General features: G+C 45.2%; 1 protein-coding gene across 16 annotated transcripts in view; it reads left to right on the top strand.

Annotated features, from left to right (window-relative positions):
- Rcan2 (regulator of calcineurin 2) overlaps window positions 1-22,389 on the top strand; it is a 163,610-nt gene that overhangs the window by 44,369 nt on the left and 96,852 nt on the right. For 7 of the 16 annotated variants that reach the window (XM_087184637.1, XM_087184641.1, XM_087184638.1 and 4 more), the window contains exon 3: window positions 1,974-2,033. The exons of the other annotated variants lie outside the window; for them this stretch is intronic. In XM_087184637.1, the coding sequence (XP_087040763.1) occupies window positions 1,974-2,033 (60 nt within the window). The remainder of the gene's footprint in view (window positions 1-1,973; window positions 2,034-22,389) is intronic. 16 annotated transcript variants of the gene reach the window in all.

Raw genomic sequence — 22,389 nt, 5'->3', positions numbered from 1 at the left:
CAGGGGCGGCCCATTTTTATGCACACTGCACACCACTGTTTCCTTCTCCAGCAGGTGAAATCTCTGCCCTCTTCAGAAGGTGAGCTGTGAGCTTGCTTATTTTAAAACTGTGACCTGTGAGGAGGGAGGTGTTCTTTGACAACGTGACATCATCCAAGCCTCTATGTGTTGAGTCATCATTATTTTTAGGCAGCTCTGTGCTTTTTCTGGCCATTCTAAGAATAGCCCAGTGTCTGGACTCTGCAGAAAGTCACCTCGGTGACAATCCTGTCACCACACCACAGTTGGGATGGACGGACGGAATGCCTTCTCAAATTCCAGGTCCCGGGCATGCTTTTCCACCTCCAAATGTTCTGCCTTTTTAGGTGTTCTGCAACCAACAAGATAACTCTTGTCGGGGATGTCATTTAAAGTCGTTCAGCCTTGTGTCAATGTACTCATGGCTGCAAGCAGAACAGAGGCTGTAAAGTAACAGCCCACTGATCTCTACTTAACCAGTACCTGCTTGGGTCATGAAAACCTTAATCCCGTGACTTTACCCAATGTGTAAACTTGTCAAGGCATGTTTCCATATGTGCACGTTACAGATTGACTCACACTAGATGCCTGGTTAAGATGTGGGGTAGGGGGTACTGCTACCGGGATCCAGGCCAGGTCAACTAAAAACAGCACACACAGACATCGTTATAGCTCATCACATTTAGCAAGCAAACAAGTGGCTGGATTTGGTGACCTGGCGGTGGGTGGGAGGGGTTGAGCAGACCCGTAAATGGGACTCTGTGCACTACCACGGGGTCAGCCTCTCCACTGCCACTCAGAATGTACCCAAGTATGATTTGTTTATTTTCTGGGGCTCTCCTGAGCTCATAGGGGCATCCATGGTTTGCGAGTATAGACAAATGCTTTTCCAATGAAGTGGGAGTGGGAGCAGCAGCTCGGGATAAAATGAGACCGTTGTCTGGGCTGTTTTTTATGACATCATAGTGTGTCCGTGGGACAGAAGCACGGTTATCGTATGACCAGCGCCCTGGTGTGGTTGGAAGGACCAGGGCGGGCTGTGAAGCTGGGCTTTGCCTTAAGTCCCAGGACTCTGCAGAGCTGGCTGTGGCTCCCTGTCTAAGACTGAGCCTCCTCCCCAGCTGGGTGGTTCAGCATCTCCTGAGAGAAATGGTGTGGCACAGTCTTAGCATGGCAATTATCAGCCCATGCCCCCAACCAGACACCAGGTCTGGAGTTATGGGACACAGGCAGTTTAGTTAACCCATCCAAAACTTAGCTCCCCATCAGTAGAGAGCACTGAGACCTTGGACTTACCTCACAGCATTGGTGAGTGATGCAGCTGACCTAGCCCATGATGGCTTTGTCCTGGAGCCTGAAGGTAGTGGGGCAGTCATGACTGCGGTTTCTGCCACCAGCTTAGAACTCAGGAGCCTTGTCTGCCTTGTCTGTGGTCATTCCTGCCATCCCAGGGCAGCATCCTGGTCTACTCCATGGTCTCTTCTCACCACCCACAGAAGGGTGTCTATATCCAGGTGGTGGGAAGGGCAGTGAACCTAGGACTGGCTTGGAACCTGAGCACATAGGTTCCCAGAGCACAGCCCATTGCTGTCCCCTTTGCACACAGCATCTAGAGCAGGCACAAGAAAAGAAAAAAGAAAAAAAGCCAGTCGTGTCTTCCTTCCCTGGCGCTCTCCAGAAAGGTTCCTTGCCCGTTGCATTGAATGCGTGGTTAAAGACCAGATGTGGGCCATGGGCAATTCTGTTCCTCTTCTCCCCTGTGAAGCCAGACGTGCACTGGATTTCTGTTTCAGTCGAACGATTTCTTAGACATTTCCGGGATAGACAGTGCAATTTTCCTTTCCTACTGTGCTCTTCATTCTGTTTATCTTTTCATCTGTTTCTGGGAGAAAACTCATTTGGTTGGCCCTGCTTTCTTTGTGAGCCATTAAAGTCATTTCAAATTTTAATTTTAGGAAGCAGAAGTCTACTTGAATGCAGGACGCTCTTCTCTGCTGCTGTTTCCTCCTTGCCAGGCAAGTTTTGAGTGAGAGTAAATTGTAATTGGCAAGTTAAGTGGGTCCAATCATTTTAGAAGGGATTAACATTTACATTAGAAAGAGAAGGTAAATGAGAACAGAGCCTTTTAGAATCTGAATATGATGTATTTTTTCATATTCATTAAGTCCTTCAGGAGTTTTCCTTTGAAGACTCTTCATTTAAGCCAGCACATTTTTGTGAAGAAAATAGTATGGCAGGCATTGTAGTACAGTAGCTGAATGAAAAGTGACACTTCTCTGGGAAAGAAAAATGATTATTAAAAGAAGATTTGAGTGTGTATGACTGACTTTAAAACACTTGATGCTTCATATGATTACAGAAGTGATTTGAAGAATAATCCTCTAAAAATCCTATATAATCAGTGTAGAAAGAATTATAGCTAATGCCATCTATTATAACCTTTTCTTAAATTTTCTCTTGGCAAAGGCTGTCATTTCTGCAATACTAATTATTGCTTGGCACGAAAGTGAGGATTTATATTCTGATCCATATAGAAATGTCATCATTAATAAATAATACTGCATGACAACATATTTAATTGTCAGAGGCTCCATTGCCAGGAATAGAAATACTATGGGAGGTGTAGACACTCTCGTGGCGAGACCCACTCCACAGCTGCTCCCCTAGGAGCTGTTGACATTTGGGACAGATAATCCTCCAGATAATCCTCAATGTAGGGGCTGCCCTGTGTACTGCAGGGTGTTTAGTAGTGTCCTTGTCCTCTACCCACTAGATGCCAGTAGGGTGGCCCTGTTTCCAAGTATGATCACTAAAATAGTCCCTAGATATTGCCATAAGTCCTTTTGGGGGCCAAAGTGCCCCCAGGTAAAAACCGCTGGCCTTGTTGATTGTTCCGAAGGACCAATAGAAGAGATTCCTGGGCATCCTTAGTAGCCATTCTAGGACCTCATTCCACAGGATGAGACTTTCAGGGTGAGTTTCTGGAAGCAGCACTAAACAAAATCAGTAAGGCTTTAATCTACTTCTTAACATCTCCTTTTGATTTTTTTTCTTTCTTCCATCCCAAGTGAGGAGACTGAAATTCTCCAGGTCCTCTCTGGCCATTTCTGATTAGTGGCAGAAGGCCCCCGGGAGGCAGCTTTGTCAGGGCCCTGAGCAGGTCCCCCTGTGGGCGGCAGGAGGCTGTCCCACACCTAGGATGCCAGACATTGTGGGATTCAGGCCAATGTGAAGTTTTATTCTGAGACAGTTTGTTCACTGGGTTATCACTGGGCCAAGTAACTACCTGCAAGTTTAGACCCAACACTTTCCTCATTTTGGTAATATTTGGTGTCCCAGGAGGAGCAAGTGTCTTTGTTAGGTCTGTATCTACAAGGCTGGAAGGAAGGATGCCTTGGACAATGGTTGACCAGAACTCAGGCAGGATGGAGGACTTTCTAAAAAAATATGGAAGATAAATTAGTGACCACAGGAGGCTCATGCAAAAGACATAGGTCCAGTATTAACAGTGATATGTGTTGGGGGATCCCAGCTGAGCCAGCTGTGGGCAGCGTAGACATCATGGTTTGAAATCACCCGGAGAGCGTCCGTAACCCAGAAATGAGTGGAGTCCATTGATCAGGGTATGCCCCTGCCTCCTCAGCTTCCTGATGTTTCTGCAGCAAATGACCACAGGTTTAGTGGCTCAAACAACACAAATGTATGACCTTAGAGCTTTGGGGTCAGAAGTCCTCACACTACCGTACAAGCATGGCCCTGTTCTACTGTTTTACTATGTTGGGCCTTGAAGTTTCTCTGGATTTGGGAGCAGGAAAAACCCCTTTCCCCCTCCACAGTTTACCTCCCCCCACAATTTTCAGCACTGTGAAACACTGCAATTTGATCTTCTGTCGCTGATTGTTATTACTGTTCACTTCATTTTTTATGATGCGTAGAGGTAAAGAAATCACCCAAGGTTATACAAAGCATGCATATAATTTAGAGTTTTAATCAGTAAGACAGGGTGGAGTTTTCCCTCCTCAGAAGTAAAATAACCAGGGCACCTTAAGGTTTAGGGATTGCACTATTGACAACTGATGGAGCAGAAGGATATATACGTCCACCTTCCTCATGATTATCTGGTAAAACCTCAAAATCAAAGAGCCTTCGACTAAGATGTCTATCATGGCAGACAAGGGTGTTGGATTGCTAATTCTTCAGTATGTGCCAACTGTCAAATTATGATGCTAAGTTGATTGAGGGTGACCAGGCTTGTTGGGCGTTAACTTTTTCCATGTTTCAAGTTTGTTTCTAAAGATTCCAATGGCTTTTGATGAAGCCTGAAAAATAAATACATAGCAACAGGCCATAAAACTCAAGCTGACACAAAATAGTTATTGTGGTAAATTAAACCTTTGTAAACTGACACAAAGTACGTTTAGCACTTGTGAGTATGGCTTATAAAGATGGATGGTGGGGAGAGAGAAAAGGGGTGGGGTGTAAACAGATGTAAGATGTGTGATGTATATATACCAACACCTCACGATGAACGTAATCATTATGAACTGCAAACATGCACTAAGAAAAATTTTTAAAAATTATCTTAAAAATAGTGTGTAATTCACTATTAGAAAAGTAGGGTAGCAGAGTAAATGAGATCATTTACTTTAAGGCTTCTATCTTGTTTACATTTTTGTTTTCCATTTTCGCTTTCCAATATATTTTGATACTCCATATATTTAATTCTGAACAGAATTGCCATGATTTTGCTGTATAAATATATAGGTAGATGTTGTTCATAATACAAACTCAATAAATATCTCTCACATTTTATTTGGAAATGGAAAAACTGCTTCACCTGTAGCAGGAATTCCTTGGGGTGCACCCCACTTGTGACTGTCCCATAGAATGTTGGACTGCAGCAATCAAAGCATAGTCCAGAGCATTGTTTTCCTTAATTCTGACTTTTGAATAACATTGGATTAAAATTAAAGGAGGCCAGGTAATAAGTGGTTTTGGTCTTTTGTTTGTTTTGCAGTACAGGGCATTGAACCCAGGGTCTTTGCAATGAGCTTCATCCCCAGCCCTTCCTTTGTTTCTTTCTCTTTTTTTGGTACTGGGGATCGAACTCGGGTCCTTGCGCTTGCGCAGCAGGCGGCAAAACCACTGAGCTAAATCCCCGGCCCTCTTTGTTTCTTATTTTGAGACAGGGTCTTGCTAAGTCACTAAATTGACCAATCTGGGCTTGAATTTGCTATTCTCCTGCCTTATCCTCTCGGGGAGCTGGGATCATAGATCTGTGGCTGCATCTGGCCTACCCTTGTTGTATTTGTGTGTGAGGACTGTAGTGCACACACTTCTCGTGGGCTTAACAGTTTTAGTGATACCCCATGATTACTTTTCTCAGCCCGAGGAATGTACATCCCCAGCTGCCTCACATCTGAGAACCTGGAGGCCTCCTCCAGCCTCCTGTTGTTGACTGCTGACCAGGACTAGGGTTGACTTTGCTCCACTGGTTTCCTTGAGTGAGTTCACTGAAGACTGATATATACAGTGGTATATTAAATGGTTACTTTTGCTGCAATCTTATTTTTATCTCTGGGATTTTTTGTTAACATTTAAAAGCAAGTCATTTATTTAGATAGAAATCTTCCGATATATACAACATTCAGGAAGAAATAAATATATGTTGTTGTCCACACAGTGTGGGAAAGATGGTGAGAAGAAAACCAGGAGCTGGTGCTTGAATTGTGCAGCAGAAAGCTCCTCCCAGCCTTCCTGGCCCACGCTGTGCTCCTCCCCCTGCCGTTCCCTTCCTGCCAAAGATCCTTTCCCTGATCGATGGATGGCATCCGGGGCCCTCTACACAAAAGTATTTTAAAGGCTACATCAGGAAGAAAGCACTTTTTTTTTTTTTTTTTTTTTTTGCCATTTTGTAACATTGTTTATTAAGAGGGAAAGTCGGTATTTCTAAGCTGTAAACAATGAGGAATTGAAGTGTCAAAAACGCAGAGATCAGATACCGCCATAACTCTTACACTGTCTTATTGCCTTAACCTATGCAAAATACTCAGGCAAAAGTGAGTATTAAGCGAACAATTTTGCATATACGGCCCCTTCTCTTTATCTTTCTGTGCCTTTATCTTTTGTTTGACTTTCAGCAGTTCTGCCTGGATAGCTTTATCTTCTGGTGCTATCTCTTGAGCTTAGGAAGAAAGCACTTTTTCCTCCACCTCCCTCCCTCCCTTTTTAAAAACCCAGAGTATCTCTGGCTAATGCTCTCCCTCAGTTCCTTTGTCTCTTGTCTCCTGGTTCATATGCTGGGTACTGATGAGCTGGGGATGTGCTTTTTCCTGTTCCCTTGAAGAAGGCAATCTTGTATTTCTTGGTGAGAATAAATAAAAGTGAAGTCACACCTAGCAGGCGATGTAGGCAGCAGATCCAGACTGTCCATGAGAAGGCAAATTTTGCAACAAACTAGGGGAGGAGGAAGATTGAATTCCGCTATAACTGTGAGTGTCTTACACTCTGATCTTCTCTATCTTCCTTCTCCAACTAAGCAGTTGTATCCAGGCCTTTAATTGCTAGCTGTGTATACACTGGTAAGTCCCAACACCCTGTACCTAAATCAGCACCCCCTCTGAGTGAGCCACCAGGCGCCTCCTTTAATGTTATAACACAGAAACTAAGATCCAAGACTGGAGCCCTGCTCTTTCCCTCTAACCACGTCCCCTGCCTCCTTCCAGTGTGCCTTGACCTCCTGCCCAGCCACCCACACCCAGTTCCTCTATCAGAAACTCTCCTCCTCCCACACCCACATCCCTCATGATCTAACCTCGGTGGCATTATTACAGGCTAAGTCAGACAGAAATTAATATACAGTCAGAGAGGGACTGGGCTGTCAAGGAAGCCAGTGAAAATCACAGATAGCAGAATTGTGGCTAGAGGCACATCTGAAGAAGACAAGGCCTCAAGATAGGGTCACAGTGCCCTCACTTCCCTAAGGGACAGGCAGAACTATGATTGGTACCACATGCATCAGATCCCCAGATGGGTAACCAGAACACCTGGACACATCCCTTCCCCAAATGCTCCTGCTTTAGAAGTCATATAGGACAAGGTTAATGACTTCAGCCACATACCCTTTGCTACATGCCCCATTTCCCTATTGGATCAACATTAGCTAAGCAGCTATACCTGTAATCTTATTGCTTGATTATAGTTTGACCCACGTTGTACCCACACTGAGACTTTGCTGTATAAATTACCCCTGACAAAGGGTGGCAACCCACTCAGGACCCCTCCTGTCTCTCAGGAGCTAACTCTCCATAAACCTCCTTTGTCCTTTGAAATTTATTCTTTGATTTCAGGGCACACAAACATGGCACGTCTGACACATGGCAGGTAGGCAGTTATATTTTTCCTATGTCAGCGTGATCTAGACATCTCCCCGGGCTCTGGGTGCCTCTCGTCTGGAAACTGCGGTTGCATCTGTCCTGGTCTTTGACTGGTTCACTCTGGCCACATTTTGACACATTTCCTTTTGTACATTGAGTACTTGGGGGAGGGGGGTGGCTTATTTCAAAGGTCAAATCTGTTAAGTATAAACATATCAAAAGCTTCCCATTCCTTTCTGGATAAAAGCCATATTCTTAGCCTGGTCCTTAATACCCATCCCACCCCAAAGATTTTCTCCCATGCCATAGCCCCTGGGCTCTGTGTCTAGGCCACATGAATGACTCTTCCTTTCAGTGTGCCTGCACTGGTTTGTTCCCAGGGCCTTTGCACATGCTGTGTCCTCTGCTGGCACTCATCACTTAAACCCCATCTCCGATGCTTCTGTGCCAGCCCTCACCTTTGCTGATCCCATGTTCCACACCATCACAGGCCTGGGTTTCTTCCTGTAGAGTGTTCCCCTCAGCACAGTGATCCATTTCCCCATGGGACTATTAACTAAGACCCTCACATTAGACCATATAGCTCCTGACTGCATCTGCCCCACTGAAACTCTGCCCACTTAGCACAGATCCTGGCACAGCATTTGTGGGGAAACTAACATGTGACTGGCACCTTTGACTGATGTCTGATGAAGACATGTCCCATGGGACCCAGAGATTTCTTCCAGAAATTAGAACTTTAGTTATCCTCAAGATAATATTCCCCTTCTTCAGTGTAATAACTAAGAAAACTCTGCCGAGTCTGCCAGGAGATTTCTGTGAGTGATTTCTTCTGACCTTTGCAGAAGGGAGGGAGGGAGAAGGTGCAGACCTGGAGCCATCTGTTGGTGTAGACAGTGATCTGTTGTGATCAGGACTTGAACCCTCATCTTTTACTATTTTTAAGAAATCTGTTTTCATGGTCCTTAACTGCAATCCCATCTTCTATATCTGATATTCTATCTTCAGATTCCCTTAATCTTCTGTGCATACTTTCAGTGGAGTTTTTAGTCTCCTGAATATCTGTTTGAATCTGTTTCATGGATTCCATTTCTTTCTTATGCTGGGCATTCATGGCTTCCAGCATGTTTCTGAGCTCATCTATTTTTTTTAATCTGTTTCCATTCTAGAGCCTCTAATCGTGTCTTTCACTCTGTTCACCGTCTCCATGTTATCTGGGAGATTATTTCTGCTTTGAATTTTTCTAGAGCCTCATTCGTCTGTTTTGTTACTTCCTGTGCTATCAGTTCAGGGTGTCCAGGTGGTTGATTATCAGACTTTTCCACCTTATTTCCCCCAGAATTTGCCTTTTGTGGGGTGGAAGTCTGAGTTTGTGCCTTGCTTAAATGTCTTCTCATTTTTTGTTTTTGGTACTGTCCTTGGTTTAATTCCTGGGTTGATACTTTGAAGTTGCTTATTGTAAGTATCTTTGTTGATGTAATTAGAACCCTTATGGAATGATTGTTTTTCAGAAGTGTCTTCCAGATACAGCTGGTCTTTAGGTTTTGGGTCTCTAATGGCTCTGAGGCTATCTCATTTTCATTAGAGCAGGAAGGACAACTGATTAGATCAATAACAACACCTTAGCCCAAGTGATATAATCAGCAACACAATAGCATCAAGTACCTCTTAGAAAATGACAATTTGTGGTGGTTATTAATCTATCACCTTTAACTGTGTGAATTAAATCAAAATCAAAGACCAACCCAACATATGTTTATAGTGAATAAACTCTTCAATATGGCAACTTTACCCTTTGGGGTGGGGAGTTAGAAGGAGTTGGGGAGGGTGGAATAGGTAGGCAGAAGGATAGGGGAAGGTTAGCAGTGAGGCCAGAGGGCACAGGCAAGAGAAGGAAAGAGAAGAGAAGAAAAATAAAGAAGAAATACGAATTGGGGCCAGAACAGGAACACAAAGGAAGATGAAGAACAATGTGGGACAGCAAGGGAGTGAGGGAAGGAGAGAGAGAAAGAAAAGAGGAAAGAAAGAAAAAAGAGAAAAATAAAAATTTTAAAAGAGTAGAAAAAGAAGAAAAAAATTAAAATAAGAGCAAAAAATAGTGGTAATTTTGAAAATAACAATTAAAGATAAAAGTGAAGGGCCTAAAAAAAGTGAAGGGCCTCCTTTAGGGTATGTCTTTGCTGTCACAATAGACAACATGGACAGCAGTGTGCAGATATAAGTCAATGAGTCTCAGCAAGCCAGTCAGAGACCCGTGAGATTCAGGCAGATTTCTGGCTGCAAGTCCCAAGTTGAGCTCCCTGTCCTCCTGCAGGGTTGAACTCTGCAAGGCTCTACTGCAGGTTCCAGCTGTCCTTCCCCTGAAGATAGTCCAGGTTCTGATGGAAGGTGATGATCCCTCCAACTTACCAAGCACGGTGGTCTGGTGTGCCTTTATTGCAGAGATTCTCTTCATTTTTCCAGTGGGCTTCAGTTTTCATCAGGGAGCCTGAGAGAGGCCCTCTCTCTGTTGTTCACTTTTGTAGCTTAGGCCAATGACCTTTATGTTCCCCTGTGCCTCTGTAGTATAGAACCAGGTAGCTGCATAGCCAAGCAGCCAGAGGCGGGAGTAGGGGAGTGGAGTGGAGGTAGTGGTGTGTTGTTGCAGGTGCCCGTGCAGCTAAGCTGGCGGCTGATGGGTGTGCCGGGGGGGGGGGCTCCTCACCATTTCCTGGTCTCAGGTGGGCATAGCGAGCTGGATGGAGTGGGGCTCCAGTCAGCCTGGGACCGCTCAGCCCCCGCTGTTAGGCTGGTGGCTGGTGGGAATCGAATCCTCATCTTTTGGCTTCGAGTCCTGAGGCTTTTGGCTCTGTTTGCTGAGCTGACTCTGCAGGGTGAGTTCTGCGTGTGTCCTGGGGACCTGATCTTGCACTTCTGTTCATTTATTGTTTGAGTTGGGTTTCTGCATGGTAAATGGGCCACTCTGGGTGCATTTCTATAGAAATCTCAGCCTCTGAGATCCTGGAGCCTCCGATCTGTGCTTGTCACTCACACCATGGGCCACCTTTGAATAATTATACCTTTGGGTTAGTCGATCACCTCACATTGTGTCTGAGGCTGGGGTCATTTGCCTTTCCCTTGTAAATGTTTCTGTCTTATGAATTTATCTGCTCTCATTCTTAATGTGAAGACATACTGAGGTACAAGCTGTGTGGAGGGAGAGAAGGGAGAAAAGCTGCCCATCAAGAGACTTCTGCAGGCTCTGAGAGGAGACCAGGTGGAACAGGGACTGATTGGGCAGATGGTGGGGACCCCGGAGGAGGGGAGCACCTAGGGCTCTGGGCACTCCAGGCTCTGGGGAGTCAGACCCAGGGAAGACGTGAGCTGCTTGTGTAGTAGAGGGGACCTAGAAGGACTGGCCATCTGTCCCTGTCCCTACCCCAGGCCCTTGGTATCCACATCCCAGTACTGCTTTCCAGGACAGAGACTGAAGATTCTTCTCTGCAGGTTCTAAGGTGTTGCTCCAGAGAAAATCTCAGGCAGACCATTTGTTTATTGGTTTCATCAACAAACAGGGAGTGAGTTCTAGCTGTGTCTCAGTCATTGTCTAAAGGATGATGGATGAGATATAAACTGGGCTGTCACTTGTGGAGCCAATCTCTTCGTGGGCAGAGACAGACAAGGAACCCGTGAAGAAATGAGTACTTAATATGACCTCTGATTGGGGTGGAGGTGACACAGTGGCACCAGTGTGGCGGGAGACCCTGAATTGCTCCCATCCTCAGTCATGGGGTACAGGGCTTCTAGTCCTGGCAGGTGGCACCCAGTCCTGAGAAAATGTAGCTCTTTTGTCATGGAGAAGAAAGGAACAGCCACAGGAGTCAGCTGAAGCAGTGACTTGGGCTCTGGTCACTTCCTGTTTGAATTGTCCCATGTTGGTTTCCCCCATCTGTCTGGGAAACTCTGGCATCCGCTGCACCGATGGTTCTGGCATGGAGAGATGTTGGGGTCCCCGGGACCTGGAATCAGAATCAGGAAGCTGGGTGCCATGCCAGGACTGGGCCCCAGTGTGTTTATTTGATGGACAGCTCGGCATTTCTTCCTTCAAAACACATTGTTGTCCAGTCCTGCTACGCACCAAGCCCTTGGGAGAAAAAAAGAATGAAATTAAAAAATCAATAAAAATAACAATGAAAAAATGCAAAATTAATGGAAACACTAGTTCCTGCTCTGTGCCTGGTGTATTTTAATTATTTGACAGTGTCAACTCATTTAACTTTAAAGAGCATGCAGTGGATTAGGTGCTACTCTTTGTGCCTATGCATGGGTGAGGAGACAGAGGGTGGTGACCAGGCCAAGGTCAGGTGTGGAAGGTGTCAGGCCCTCCCCACCCCCTGACCCTGGAAGAATCTAGAGCAAGTCTTACCGGATGTCATGGAGCAGGGTGATACCTATGATCATGCGCATCTCCAGAAGGTATGAAGTCTAAGGTTTGGAATTATTCATTTAATATCCCTGGAATTCTGGTTTACATGGTTCATTTAGTCCTTAAATAATGTTTAAGCATTCATCAACATCTCCTATTCTTAGGGATTCTAAATTCAAGTTACTCAGCCCATCTTGACCTATGCCTGGGAACTCAGGAAACTGTCCTGGGAGCAGAACCCTCTCTATTCTCCTACTCGAGGATTCTTACATAGTGTTCTTGGAAAGAGACATATTGGGGTGGTAGGGGGGTAACTCCTTCTAATCAAGGGCAGCAAAGGGCTGGCTCCAACCTTGTGCTCTGCTTGCTGGAGTTCAAATCCCATCTCTACCATTTACTGTGTGATGTTGAGCAAGTTATTGAACCTTTCTGGGCTTAATCTCATTACTGTAAAAAGATGTAATAATAAAATGAGGATGGAAACACGTAATTTGCATAAAGTGCATGACTTAGGTACACAGTAGGTGGTCGATAAAAAATACCTTTTCCCGCTCCCCACAGGCTTGTTTTCCTTTCCCCTTCCAGATGAGTTTGGCATTGATGAGAAATTTCCTTTCTTCACTTTCCCTTTTTTGTGTGTCTACCAGCCCTCCTCCTGCTCAGCCCAGCCATGACCTATGCTGCTGTCCCACATAGGCTGATTCAAAGGGTTAGTGCCAAAAATATAAGCCAGCTTACCTTTTCAGAAACTGTTTGAGGGTGGAACAAATTAGTTAACACAAAAAAGAAAGGAAAGATTGTCTCTAGAAGCAATTATATTATGGAACACAAAACAAAAATTGGAGCAGTTCCTCCAAGCACTGTGGAATGCAGTTATGAAACCATCTCATCTATGTTTAGAAACACTCTGCACAATTTTATTCATTTCAAGTAACAATAAAATAACGACAAATGTCTGTGGGAAGGAAAGGTGACACACCTCTGACCGAAGTCGCCAGTCTCCATCTGACTTATGTGTGATGTGTAATTTTCAGTAGAGAAGTAAATTTGATTTCAGAATGACCCTGTAGTCCCAAAGATTGGAAATTAAGGCTTGGATGTGGGCTTATTTTTTCAGGTAAGCAGGTGGGTGATATGTGACTCAAGAAACCAGTCACAGGCACTCATGCTTTAAGTGGTTCCAACTGCAATTTCACGTTTCTCAGCTTCTGATTGTAGAAAAACAGGCGAGAAGACATCAGCAAAGATGGAAAGATAAATTAGGGGTTTTTTTCTTTAAAGCTAGCAGCAGCCTAAGTATATTTTCACTGGAACCCAGTTGACAACAAGTAGGCAGCAGCGGGACTGGGGGTTCTTATCATTGTACTCCAGTGTTGCCTAGGCTTGAGGGAAGCGTTCTGGACTCTGCTGGTGCATGGTGAACATGTTGCTTTGAGGACTATTGCTTTATGCTTTTGTGCATTCTGTGTTTTCACATTTTAATTCTTAGTATGGTGGATAGGTACTGATATCACCCACTTTTGAAAGGCCCTTTAGTGTCCTCAATCATTTTGAAGGCATGAACTGAGATGTTTAAAAACTACTGGTCCAGAAAAAGACAGTCCCCTAGGGATGAGGTGCGTCCAGCCTGCGACAGGCAAGGTCACCTCCTCAGGTTGCTCAGGGTCATTGTTTGGTGTGCATATCACATGATTATCTGTTCATGGATTTCCTGTTGGTTTCTCTGGTGGAAACAAAACCTCCATGAGGGCAATGGCTTTGTAAGGTTTTGTTCAGCCCTACAACTTACCCCATCCTTCTTGTCACTTCCCACAGCAGTTCTAGAAGTGCCCTTTCTCGAGTGTCTTTAGCTGCTCTGCGATGGCTCTCTTGATATCCTGAATTGACTCAAAACATTTGCCTTTTATGGTCATCTTGACTTTGAGGAAGCTGCACAGTGTCAGATCTGGTGAAGGAGGTGGATGGGAACACAGCTTGATGTTTTTGACACCAATCGCCTTACCAGAAGAGATGTGTGACACAGAATGTTGTCATCATGGAGGATGAAACTACTTGCTCAATTTCCAGGCCGTTTTCTACAAGCATTGCTTCTTAGACACTTTATTAAACCTAATAATATACTATCATGGTGTTCCTGGGTACAAACTCAGCTCCCACAATTCCACCAAGGTCAAAAACCTCAATCAACACAACCTTCAGGTTGGGTCTTGACTGACATGCTTTTTCCCCATGAGGAAAACTGGGTGATTTCCTGAGAACTGAGAACTCTGAACCTTGGTCCCAGGATCATAACTATACACCCAAGTGTCACTCCCGTGATGCCATTTGTTAAGAAGCTGACACAACCTCCTGTCAACTGTAGCTCACACTGACTAAACGCAACCAGTTGCAACTGGTGGCATACAGTCACTGGGGCTGAGCTTCTGGTGTTGCAGATGCTGCTTTCCCATTGCATGACACTCAGCAGTAGCATTCATGATATTGCTTGATCGCACCTCATAATATAAATATCGCCATTCAAAAAGTGCCTTGCCCTTATACTAAGTTCTCTGTAAGCCTATAGAAATGTGAGCAGGTTTCTAATGGTGACTGCTGGGTGCTCATGAAAGTGGACTGCGAGCAGCAGGAGTGAGCCAGGTTCTGCTGCAGCAAGCACAGGGTGTGGGTCCGTGGGCAGAGCAGCCAGCACCTGGCTCATGTGCCTCAGTGGCCCCTCAGTCTGGGGTGAGTTACTGTCTGTGGCTTCCTCCTCTGTAACATGCAGAAGGGCAGAGCGCTCACCTTGTTAGATTGTGTGAAATGGGAAGTTAATGGATATAAAGTGTTTAGCAAAGAGCTGAGACTTAGGAAGCTCTCGATACAGTACACACTGCATGATCACACCAGACCGTTAGTGACTGGGAAGGACAGTCCAGTCTCCAAAATCAATCAGAGGTGGCCAAAAATGTAGCCAGGACCACAAGACTTTAATGATTCAAACACAGTAAAAGCAATGAAATAATGCCACACTCATCATTTGTGCATGAGGAGATTAACATGTTCACAACAGGGCTGCACATGCACGACTGTCCCATCAGGGGGCTGGTACTACCCAATTGGACTGGTCCCCTGAGGCCCAATGCAACTGTCCTGAATGTACCACTGGTGGTTTGAGCCAGTGGGAACTTGTTAAACGATGGATGGATGTGTCAATTCCACAGAGGAGGGGCCAGACCACTCCTGTGGCTGTGGGCGCCATTGTGGCCCAGGAAGAGGAAAGGGGTAAGCTGGGCGGTGGGAGAGAAAGTTTGTTCTCATCACTTCTTTCTGCCCTGCCTTGTTCTTTCCCCCATCATCCACAGCATTTAAAGACCTTAGGACTCACAGCCTGGGGACTAGGTTTGGTCTTGGTCTTTGATCTGCTGGAACCAGCAGTGTGACCTTAGATGGCCTCTTGACCTCTTTGGACTCCAGCCTCCTCATTTGAAAAAAGAATTAAATGATTTAAAAAGGCTCTTGGTAGGTTTCTGGGAGTTCATTTAAGCTTTTTTTTTTTTTTTTTTTTTTTTTTTTTGGTACCAGGGATTGAACTCAGGTGCTTGCACTTGCGCAGCAGGCGGCAAAACCGCTGAGCTAAATCCCCGGCCTTTAAGCTTTTGAGAAATACAAGGACTTCCTGGAGTGAAATTAGGAATAGAGATGGGTTAGCACTAATTCTAAACTCACCCTCTCCATAAGAGATGGGTGTCGTGGTGTCCCAACCGGAACATCTCAACTCTCCGGGAACAAAAGTCATCTGGGTTCTCTGGGCCTGAGGCTCTGAAGGGCAACTCTAGAGCGGTGTGGGCTTCACAGTAGCTGTTTATCTTCACACAGCCATCCTTCCTGAGGAAAACGCCCTTGACAGTCCCTTCCTGCGTCCTCACTGCCTCTCGCCAGTAGGACGCACTGACATTCCTGTTGTTCGTCATGCTTTAAAATTAGCACCCTAAGCCTTTTAGGATCTTCAGCCTCTCTTCCCATGAGCTGCACCCCCAGCCCAAACTTGGCTCCTGCGGCCTTCAGGTGGCATGTAAGTAAGAAGAAGAGCCTGTTCCCACAGCCTCGGGCTCTCCACTAAATGAAGTGCAGTTATTCACTGCTCTTCTCTTAATTCTTAGTGGAATACACCTAAAAATTTTCCAGTAAGTCTGGCTTTGAAAGTAATTTATTCTTTTGATTTTTATTCTTCCATTCCCTGGGTACTCTGTCCCCAAGCCCCATTTGCTAATAGCTTCCCATCCCCTTTGATTAGAGGACTCCGAATCTCGCATTTTGGTACCAAGGTTGATTTTCCTCAGCTGCTCTACTCGGTCACTTCATAGCCATTTCACAGTGCCTGCTTTGGACGTGAAGGAAAGCAGAGGAGTGACTTTCTGCCTTCAGACTTCTGCTGGGCTCTGACTGAAGTGATCAGTGCAGAGTGAGATAAGGCTAGTGCTTTGCAGAGTATTAAACAAACTGTATTTGGAATGCAGAAGAGTAGCTCTCAGAAGCTAAATAGGAAAGACTTCCTGGAAGAAAGGGTGTTGGAAGTGGGTCTGAAGGCTGAGTAGGAGTTTGTGGGTTGTGGCGTCTGCCTTTTCTTTGCTGTTTGCACTCTGATACTTTGCTTCGCCTCCAATCCAGCATGTCCGAGGTTCCATTCTTTATCTCTTCCTTGATCTTACCCACCTGGCTTCCCTATTGTGCTGTCCTCACAGTCACTGGGGAATGCATTTGAGGTATTTTGCCTCTTCTCTGTTGCACTACTGCCTTTATCTTTGTGTTCCATCATGTTCCCTCTGGGTTACCACAGTGGGGTCCTCCTCGCCTAGGCTGTAGGGTTTCACTCCCTGCATTAAATTGGTTTTGTGCACCATAGCAGCATTAGTCTTTCCTGAATACTGGTTTGGCTTTGACACCTCTTTAAAAATAATGGCAAATGTGTTTCATGCTTAGGTGTTTTGTACAGGGCTTTTCTGTTTTTCTTTTTCATTTCAAACACCCTGCCTTCCTGCATAGCCCTTCAGTTTACACTGCTGTAGTCTGCAGATCCCTGGAACCCAGGGTCAGCGTCTTGTTAACCTCAGCACCTTCCATGCCTGGCACAATCCTGGATCACAAATGATGCTCAGTGAAAATTGTGTGATGTATTTGTTCCCTGCATATCTGCATCTCTCCATGTACCCGATGAAAATGAGAGAGTCAGGAGACACTGGAAGTTGAGTCACAGGAAGAGATGGGACAGTGTCCCAGGATTTCCCCTGCTGGTCCAACTCTTCTACACCTTCCTCAGAATTGGTCTCAATGCCCCGTCACTGTGGTTGGGGCCTCTGGGTTCCCCGTGAGCCCTAACACTCAGTGTCATCCACCCAGAAGCATCCCTGTAAACTGCTCTCCATTGTGCTCCCCAAGACCTGTGTACAAGGCAGCTTCTCTGTATTCTTTAAAGCAGGTTCAACTGTCTTAAAACCAAAACAATTGTCTTACCTAGCTTTCAGTGATACTATGTGATGATTTCATTACTTGAATGCTCTATTTTTCTTTAATTCTGTGACATAATTTGTACTTTTTATCTTCCTGTCTTAACTCAGGCATTTATAGGAAAAGCTGGTTGTAGAATAATAAAAATACACTTTAAAAGATATTAATGAAGTGAAGTAATTTAAATCTGGCTTGTGGAACTTTGGAACCTGGCAGTCCCATAATACTTTGCTGCTCTTGTCTGGCATGGGTCCATTTGGATGAAATTATTTTGGGGGTTGTGATTGTTTTGATGAAAGCATAGAGCATAGTCCATCCTGCATCTGAAAAGGCAGCTTTGTTGGTGCGGTGAACGTGAGGACGCAGCGCAGTGTTTAGAAAGGTGCGCGGCTCTGTGGCCGCAGGGCTGCGCTCGCTCGGCCTGGTGGCTCGAGGCAGGTCCTTCCCAGGTCCGTGCTGCCCCCTGCCGGCTCCTATGGCTCTGCAGCCACTGCGAACTGCAGAGTGGGTGGCCTGGAGGGGTCAGTAAGATGTGATCTCAAAAAATCTTTTGTAATTTCGTTATGCGTTTAAATAAAAGAAAGTATGAAAATGAGATTAAATAAACTACTTGGGGAAATTTCTTTTTGTGGAATCTTGAACATTAACCTAGAGACTGGCCCCGGCTGTAGGAACGGACAGAACCTCCTCATTAGGACAAACTTCCTCGCGGGACAGTGGATTGTCTGACTGAGAAGGATTTGAACTCAGGCTGTGTGTCCCCTGGGACGGGGTAGCAAGAGGGAACTCGGTGCCTGGAGAGGGGCAGTTAGGCCTTGCAAACCAGCGGCTCTCACGTCCCTGCCTGTGTCACATTGCTGGGCCTCATCTGGTGATGTGCTGGGCACCACTGAACAGCCAGGAATCAGCTCGATTTGTACATTTGCAGATTTCCACAGTGCGAAGGCCCCATTGTGGCCAATCTCAAGCAATCAACATGGCACCACTGACCGTGGCATCACTAGGACAAGGTGCATCAAATGCACCCGGAGGGTGCATTTCCATCCTGTGCCAGCAGGGGGTGCGAGCTCCTTAGGAGCACAGGAAGTAAGAAAGTGAGGGTGTTTGATTAGGGAGAGCTGCATTGTAAATATTCATTAGTTCTGTTTTATTTACTCAAAAGTTTATACAGTTTAATTTTTAGGAAAGGTCATGTTAACAACCAGCTTGTAAAATTCTTGGAAAGTGAACAACTGTTCAATGGGGAGCTGGATCCCAGCACAGTCTGACCCTACCATAGAGAGTCTGGGTGATTCATGGGTTGAGGGATACCGAGCTGGTCAGGTAGAGTGGAGAAAGCTCCAGGGAGCCTGGGGGTGCTGGCCACAAGGGTGGGATGTGGGATCCGAGTTTGGGAAGGAATTGAGAAGGTGGGGTGACCTTACTTCTAGGTGGTGGGAAAGTGGGAGTCTTAATAATTGGAGGGGTTGTGAACCAAAGGAATTGGAAGGACTGGAGAGAGTGAAGCTTAGGGTTTGCTTTAAAAATTCGGGTTCTTTCTCTCTGATCTCATCATAACAGATACCACCAGTCAGTGAAGGTGTGAAGGTATTTTCTTGAGACAATGTTAAGTTACTGTATTGTTATAACTTTGCTTTGCTGAAGTGCCAATAAGGATGATAACAGGTTGTCTCAGAGATTATTGAAGTGAAATGACACACAGAATAAGGGTGGGCCTTGTGTGAAGGGCAGTGGCATTAGCACCAGATAGCTGGATTCAAGGTCCAGGCTTTATTTAATAGCAGTGTGGCTCTGGGCCCAGCAAAATATGAACCTCTGTTTTCTCATCAGCAAAATGGCTGTAAGAGTTTCTTTAGTGATGTGTTGCTATGGGAATTAATTGTATATGTCAGCCTGCTTCTCCAATATACATTCCCCCCACGTGCAATCGAGCATGTTGGGTCAGGTCAATGAGATGGACCTCAAGAATCGGGAGAAATGAGCACATTGATATTTTAGCTGAGCTCCTGTGATTGTGCAGGGAATGGAGGCTTCTGAAAGTGACCCAACGAGTTAATTGGGATGGGAGAGGGATTCCTCCCCTGCGGCTTCTTGTTATCCCAAATGAACAGCCTCTTTCTCTCTGTCCAGAGTGAGTCCCTCAGTTGGGTTTATAGAACTTAACCTGAGTCCAGTTTCATAATCTGTCTTCGTCAGAGTGTCCCTCAATGCTGCCTTGGTAATCAGGATGCTTGAAAACAACTCACAGCTGTTAAAGAAGAAATGTACGTGGGAGCTCTTGGGAGTAAGATACACAAATGAAAACAGTGAGGTACCACTTTATCTTTCAAATAGGTGACATGAATAAAGCTACTATTCACTAGTGGGGACCAGCAATAAGCCCTCACTGGGAGGACTGTGACTTCAATCTTTCTGAAAACCCACTAGCTAACATAACGAGAACCATAAAATGCTCCTGGATTCTGACACAGCAATTCCCTGTTTGTGCATGTAATCTAAGGGAATAGTAAAGTTTTAAGAGCAAATATTACTCATGGCAATGAACATAGCAAAATAAAGGAGAAATTAAAGTCTAGCAATGTGAAGATGGTTTTAAAATGACAGGATTTGTACAACGGTAAATCATTCACTTTTTTGCAAAAAGATAGAAAACTGAATGCTTTACCTACTCCCAATTCTAAAAATAATAAGCACAGAAAAATTAATTGAAAGAGTTAGAAAGGCATTAACCATTGTTATTTTACACAGTAGTATAGCAGACATTGAGATAATTTAAATTTTGTCCTTTAAAGAAAACTATGTTTCAAATACTGTACAATAATGATGCATTATTTTCATATTAAAAGCAAAATTTTAAAATATGTTAAATTTATTGGGAAAAAGTATAGCATTACACCCTTCCACTCTCTGACGCTGTACTTCTGCTGACAACTGGGTTCTGGTCCTTTGACCTCAGGAGTCACTCCCTGGGGTTATTGCTGCCTCACATGGCCCACTCCAAAGACCTCTTGTCACTTGTAACTTTGGTGAGGGGCCTTACCCTGCTTTATTGGTCCATTTGTTTGGAGAAGTCACTGGGTGTCACTGGGTACCAGTTACCTAATTGTCCTTTTTCGGTCTCTTTTGCTAAGTCCTCTTCCTTTGTTAAGCCCTCAAATACCAACATCCTTCAGCTCGACTCCTTGCCTTCCTTGCTAGCCTGTCTCTGCACATGGTCTTCCCTTTGCCTTCGCCCAGGATTTCTCCCGGATCTATGCCCTCTGCTAATGAGGCATTAGCGCCTAAAAGCCTATGGGCCAGGCCGGGGATTTAGCTCAGTGGTTTCGCCGCCTGCTGCCCAAGCTCAAAGACCGGAGTTCTATCCCTGGTACCAATAAATAAATAAATAAATAAATAAAATAAAATAAAATAATAAAAGCCCATGGGCGAGGGGCCACAGCTGAAATTCCCCCCCCATCTGTATCCTAACTTTGTCTGTGGGGTCCCCAGTCCTGCAATTCAACCGTGGTACAAATTTCAGGGAAGCATTTGATTCAGACCATTTTATTTTTTTTTATGAATCTGTGCATTCACTCGTCAGTCTCACCGGTTTTAAGTACCTTGATTCTGTACCTTTGACCCATTCCTATTGGCAGTGCCCTGATTCCGCCCCATCAGCTCAGCCCTTTCTGTGGACAGCAGTGGCCCCTGAGTCCCCCACCTCTGTCCTTCACAGCCTGATGACAGTCTGAATGGGGTGTACTTTCTGCAGAATAAAGCTCAAGGCCCTTGACTCCTGCGATAAGAGATGTACATGAGCTGGTGGTGCCTGGCAGGTTGATGTGCCTGCATCTCTAGATGGCAAAGACTGGCAACTCCAAAATCTGCAGAGTAGACCAGCAGGCTGGACATCCAGGGAAGGTTGCAGTTGGAGCCCTAGCGCCACCTGCTGGCAGAAGGTCCTCCTGGTCCAGGCTGGCTGGCTGTCTTTTTCTAAAGCATTCAATGGGCTAGAAGAGTTCATCCTCATTAGGGTAGATGATACGCTTTACTTAGAGCCTACTGATTTAAATGTAACCTTATCTACACAAAAGCTTCATGAAAACATCTAGAGCAGTGATGGCAAACCTTTTAGAGATGAGTGCCCAAACTGCAACCCCAAACCCACTTATTTATCACAAAATGCAAACACTGCAATTAAACCTGAATTCCGAGTTTTTAGTTTAGAGAAAAAAACCCAACTTGTACATGAACATCTTTTGTCTTAAAAGAAAATCAAATAACACACGTGCCATAGGTTCACCACCACTGATCTAGAGTAATGTTTGAACAAGGATCTGGGCACTGTGACCTAGCCAGCCAAGTTGACACATAAATGTGACCATCACAGCTGTCTTTCAAGACAGATGACCCAGCTTCTAAGAAGTTCTTTGTCATGTCTCAAACCATAAGTAACCCTTCCCACATGGCAGTACCAGCCACTGGCCTGAGAACTATAACCCCTTAGTACCTTCCTAAGGTCCTTGGGATTTGTGTTTGTTTCTCACTTCTACTAGTAGTAGTGATTGTGCTTCATTTATGATTCTGTTATCCTGGATACCTGCAGAGGATTCTGTGCAGAATGGACACTGAATAAGTAGATTTAGAACAGAAAGTTAATTTTGCAAGTTCCATTTGCAGGATGTAAGTCTGATTGTCCAACACCCCCTTTTGATGTCTAAGTTTGCCCCTAATCCACAATGTCTGGGCCCCACATTGCTTCTACCTCCTTGTCCCTCTTCAATATCTCTAGATGTTCTCACACCTAAACAAGCACTGAATCGTTCATCCTGAGGACCAGGTGAGGGCACTGGCCTCACCCTCACAGCCCACTAGTGGGTAGGGACCTTGAGTCACCATGTTGGCTTGATGGTGGCCCCATCTGACTCTATTCCACAAATGACATCAGGCGCCACTTCTCCCGTCATGGGAGCCTCGCCTTTCAATTGGCCAGGGCTTGGTTGGCCCAGTTTGGTGAAGGGAAGTGGTTCAGAACTCTGTGGACACAGAGATTTTGTTTCCCAGGATCCACCTTAGCTTGCTTTACAGGTAGCAGAAAGCTTAACAGCACCTCTGGTGTTCATCCTT

This window comes from Heterocephalus glaber, unplaced genomic scaffold, assembly GCF_053883595.1.
Source record: "Heterocephalus glaber isolate CG9 unplaced genomic scaffold, H.glaber_assembly_v1.0 deba00001497, whole genome shotgun sequence".
Taxonomy (NCBI): domain Eukaryota; kingdom Metazoa; phylum Chordata; class Mammalia; order Rodentia; family Bathyergidae; genus Heterocephalus; species Heterocephalus glaber.
This window is presented reverse-complemented; position numbering and strand designations above follow the sequence as displayed.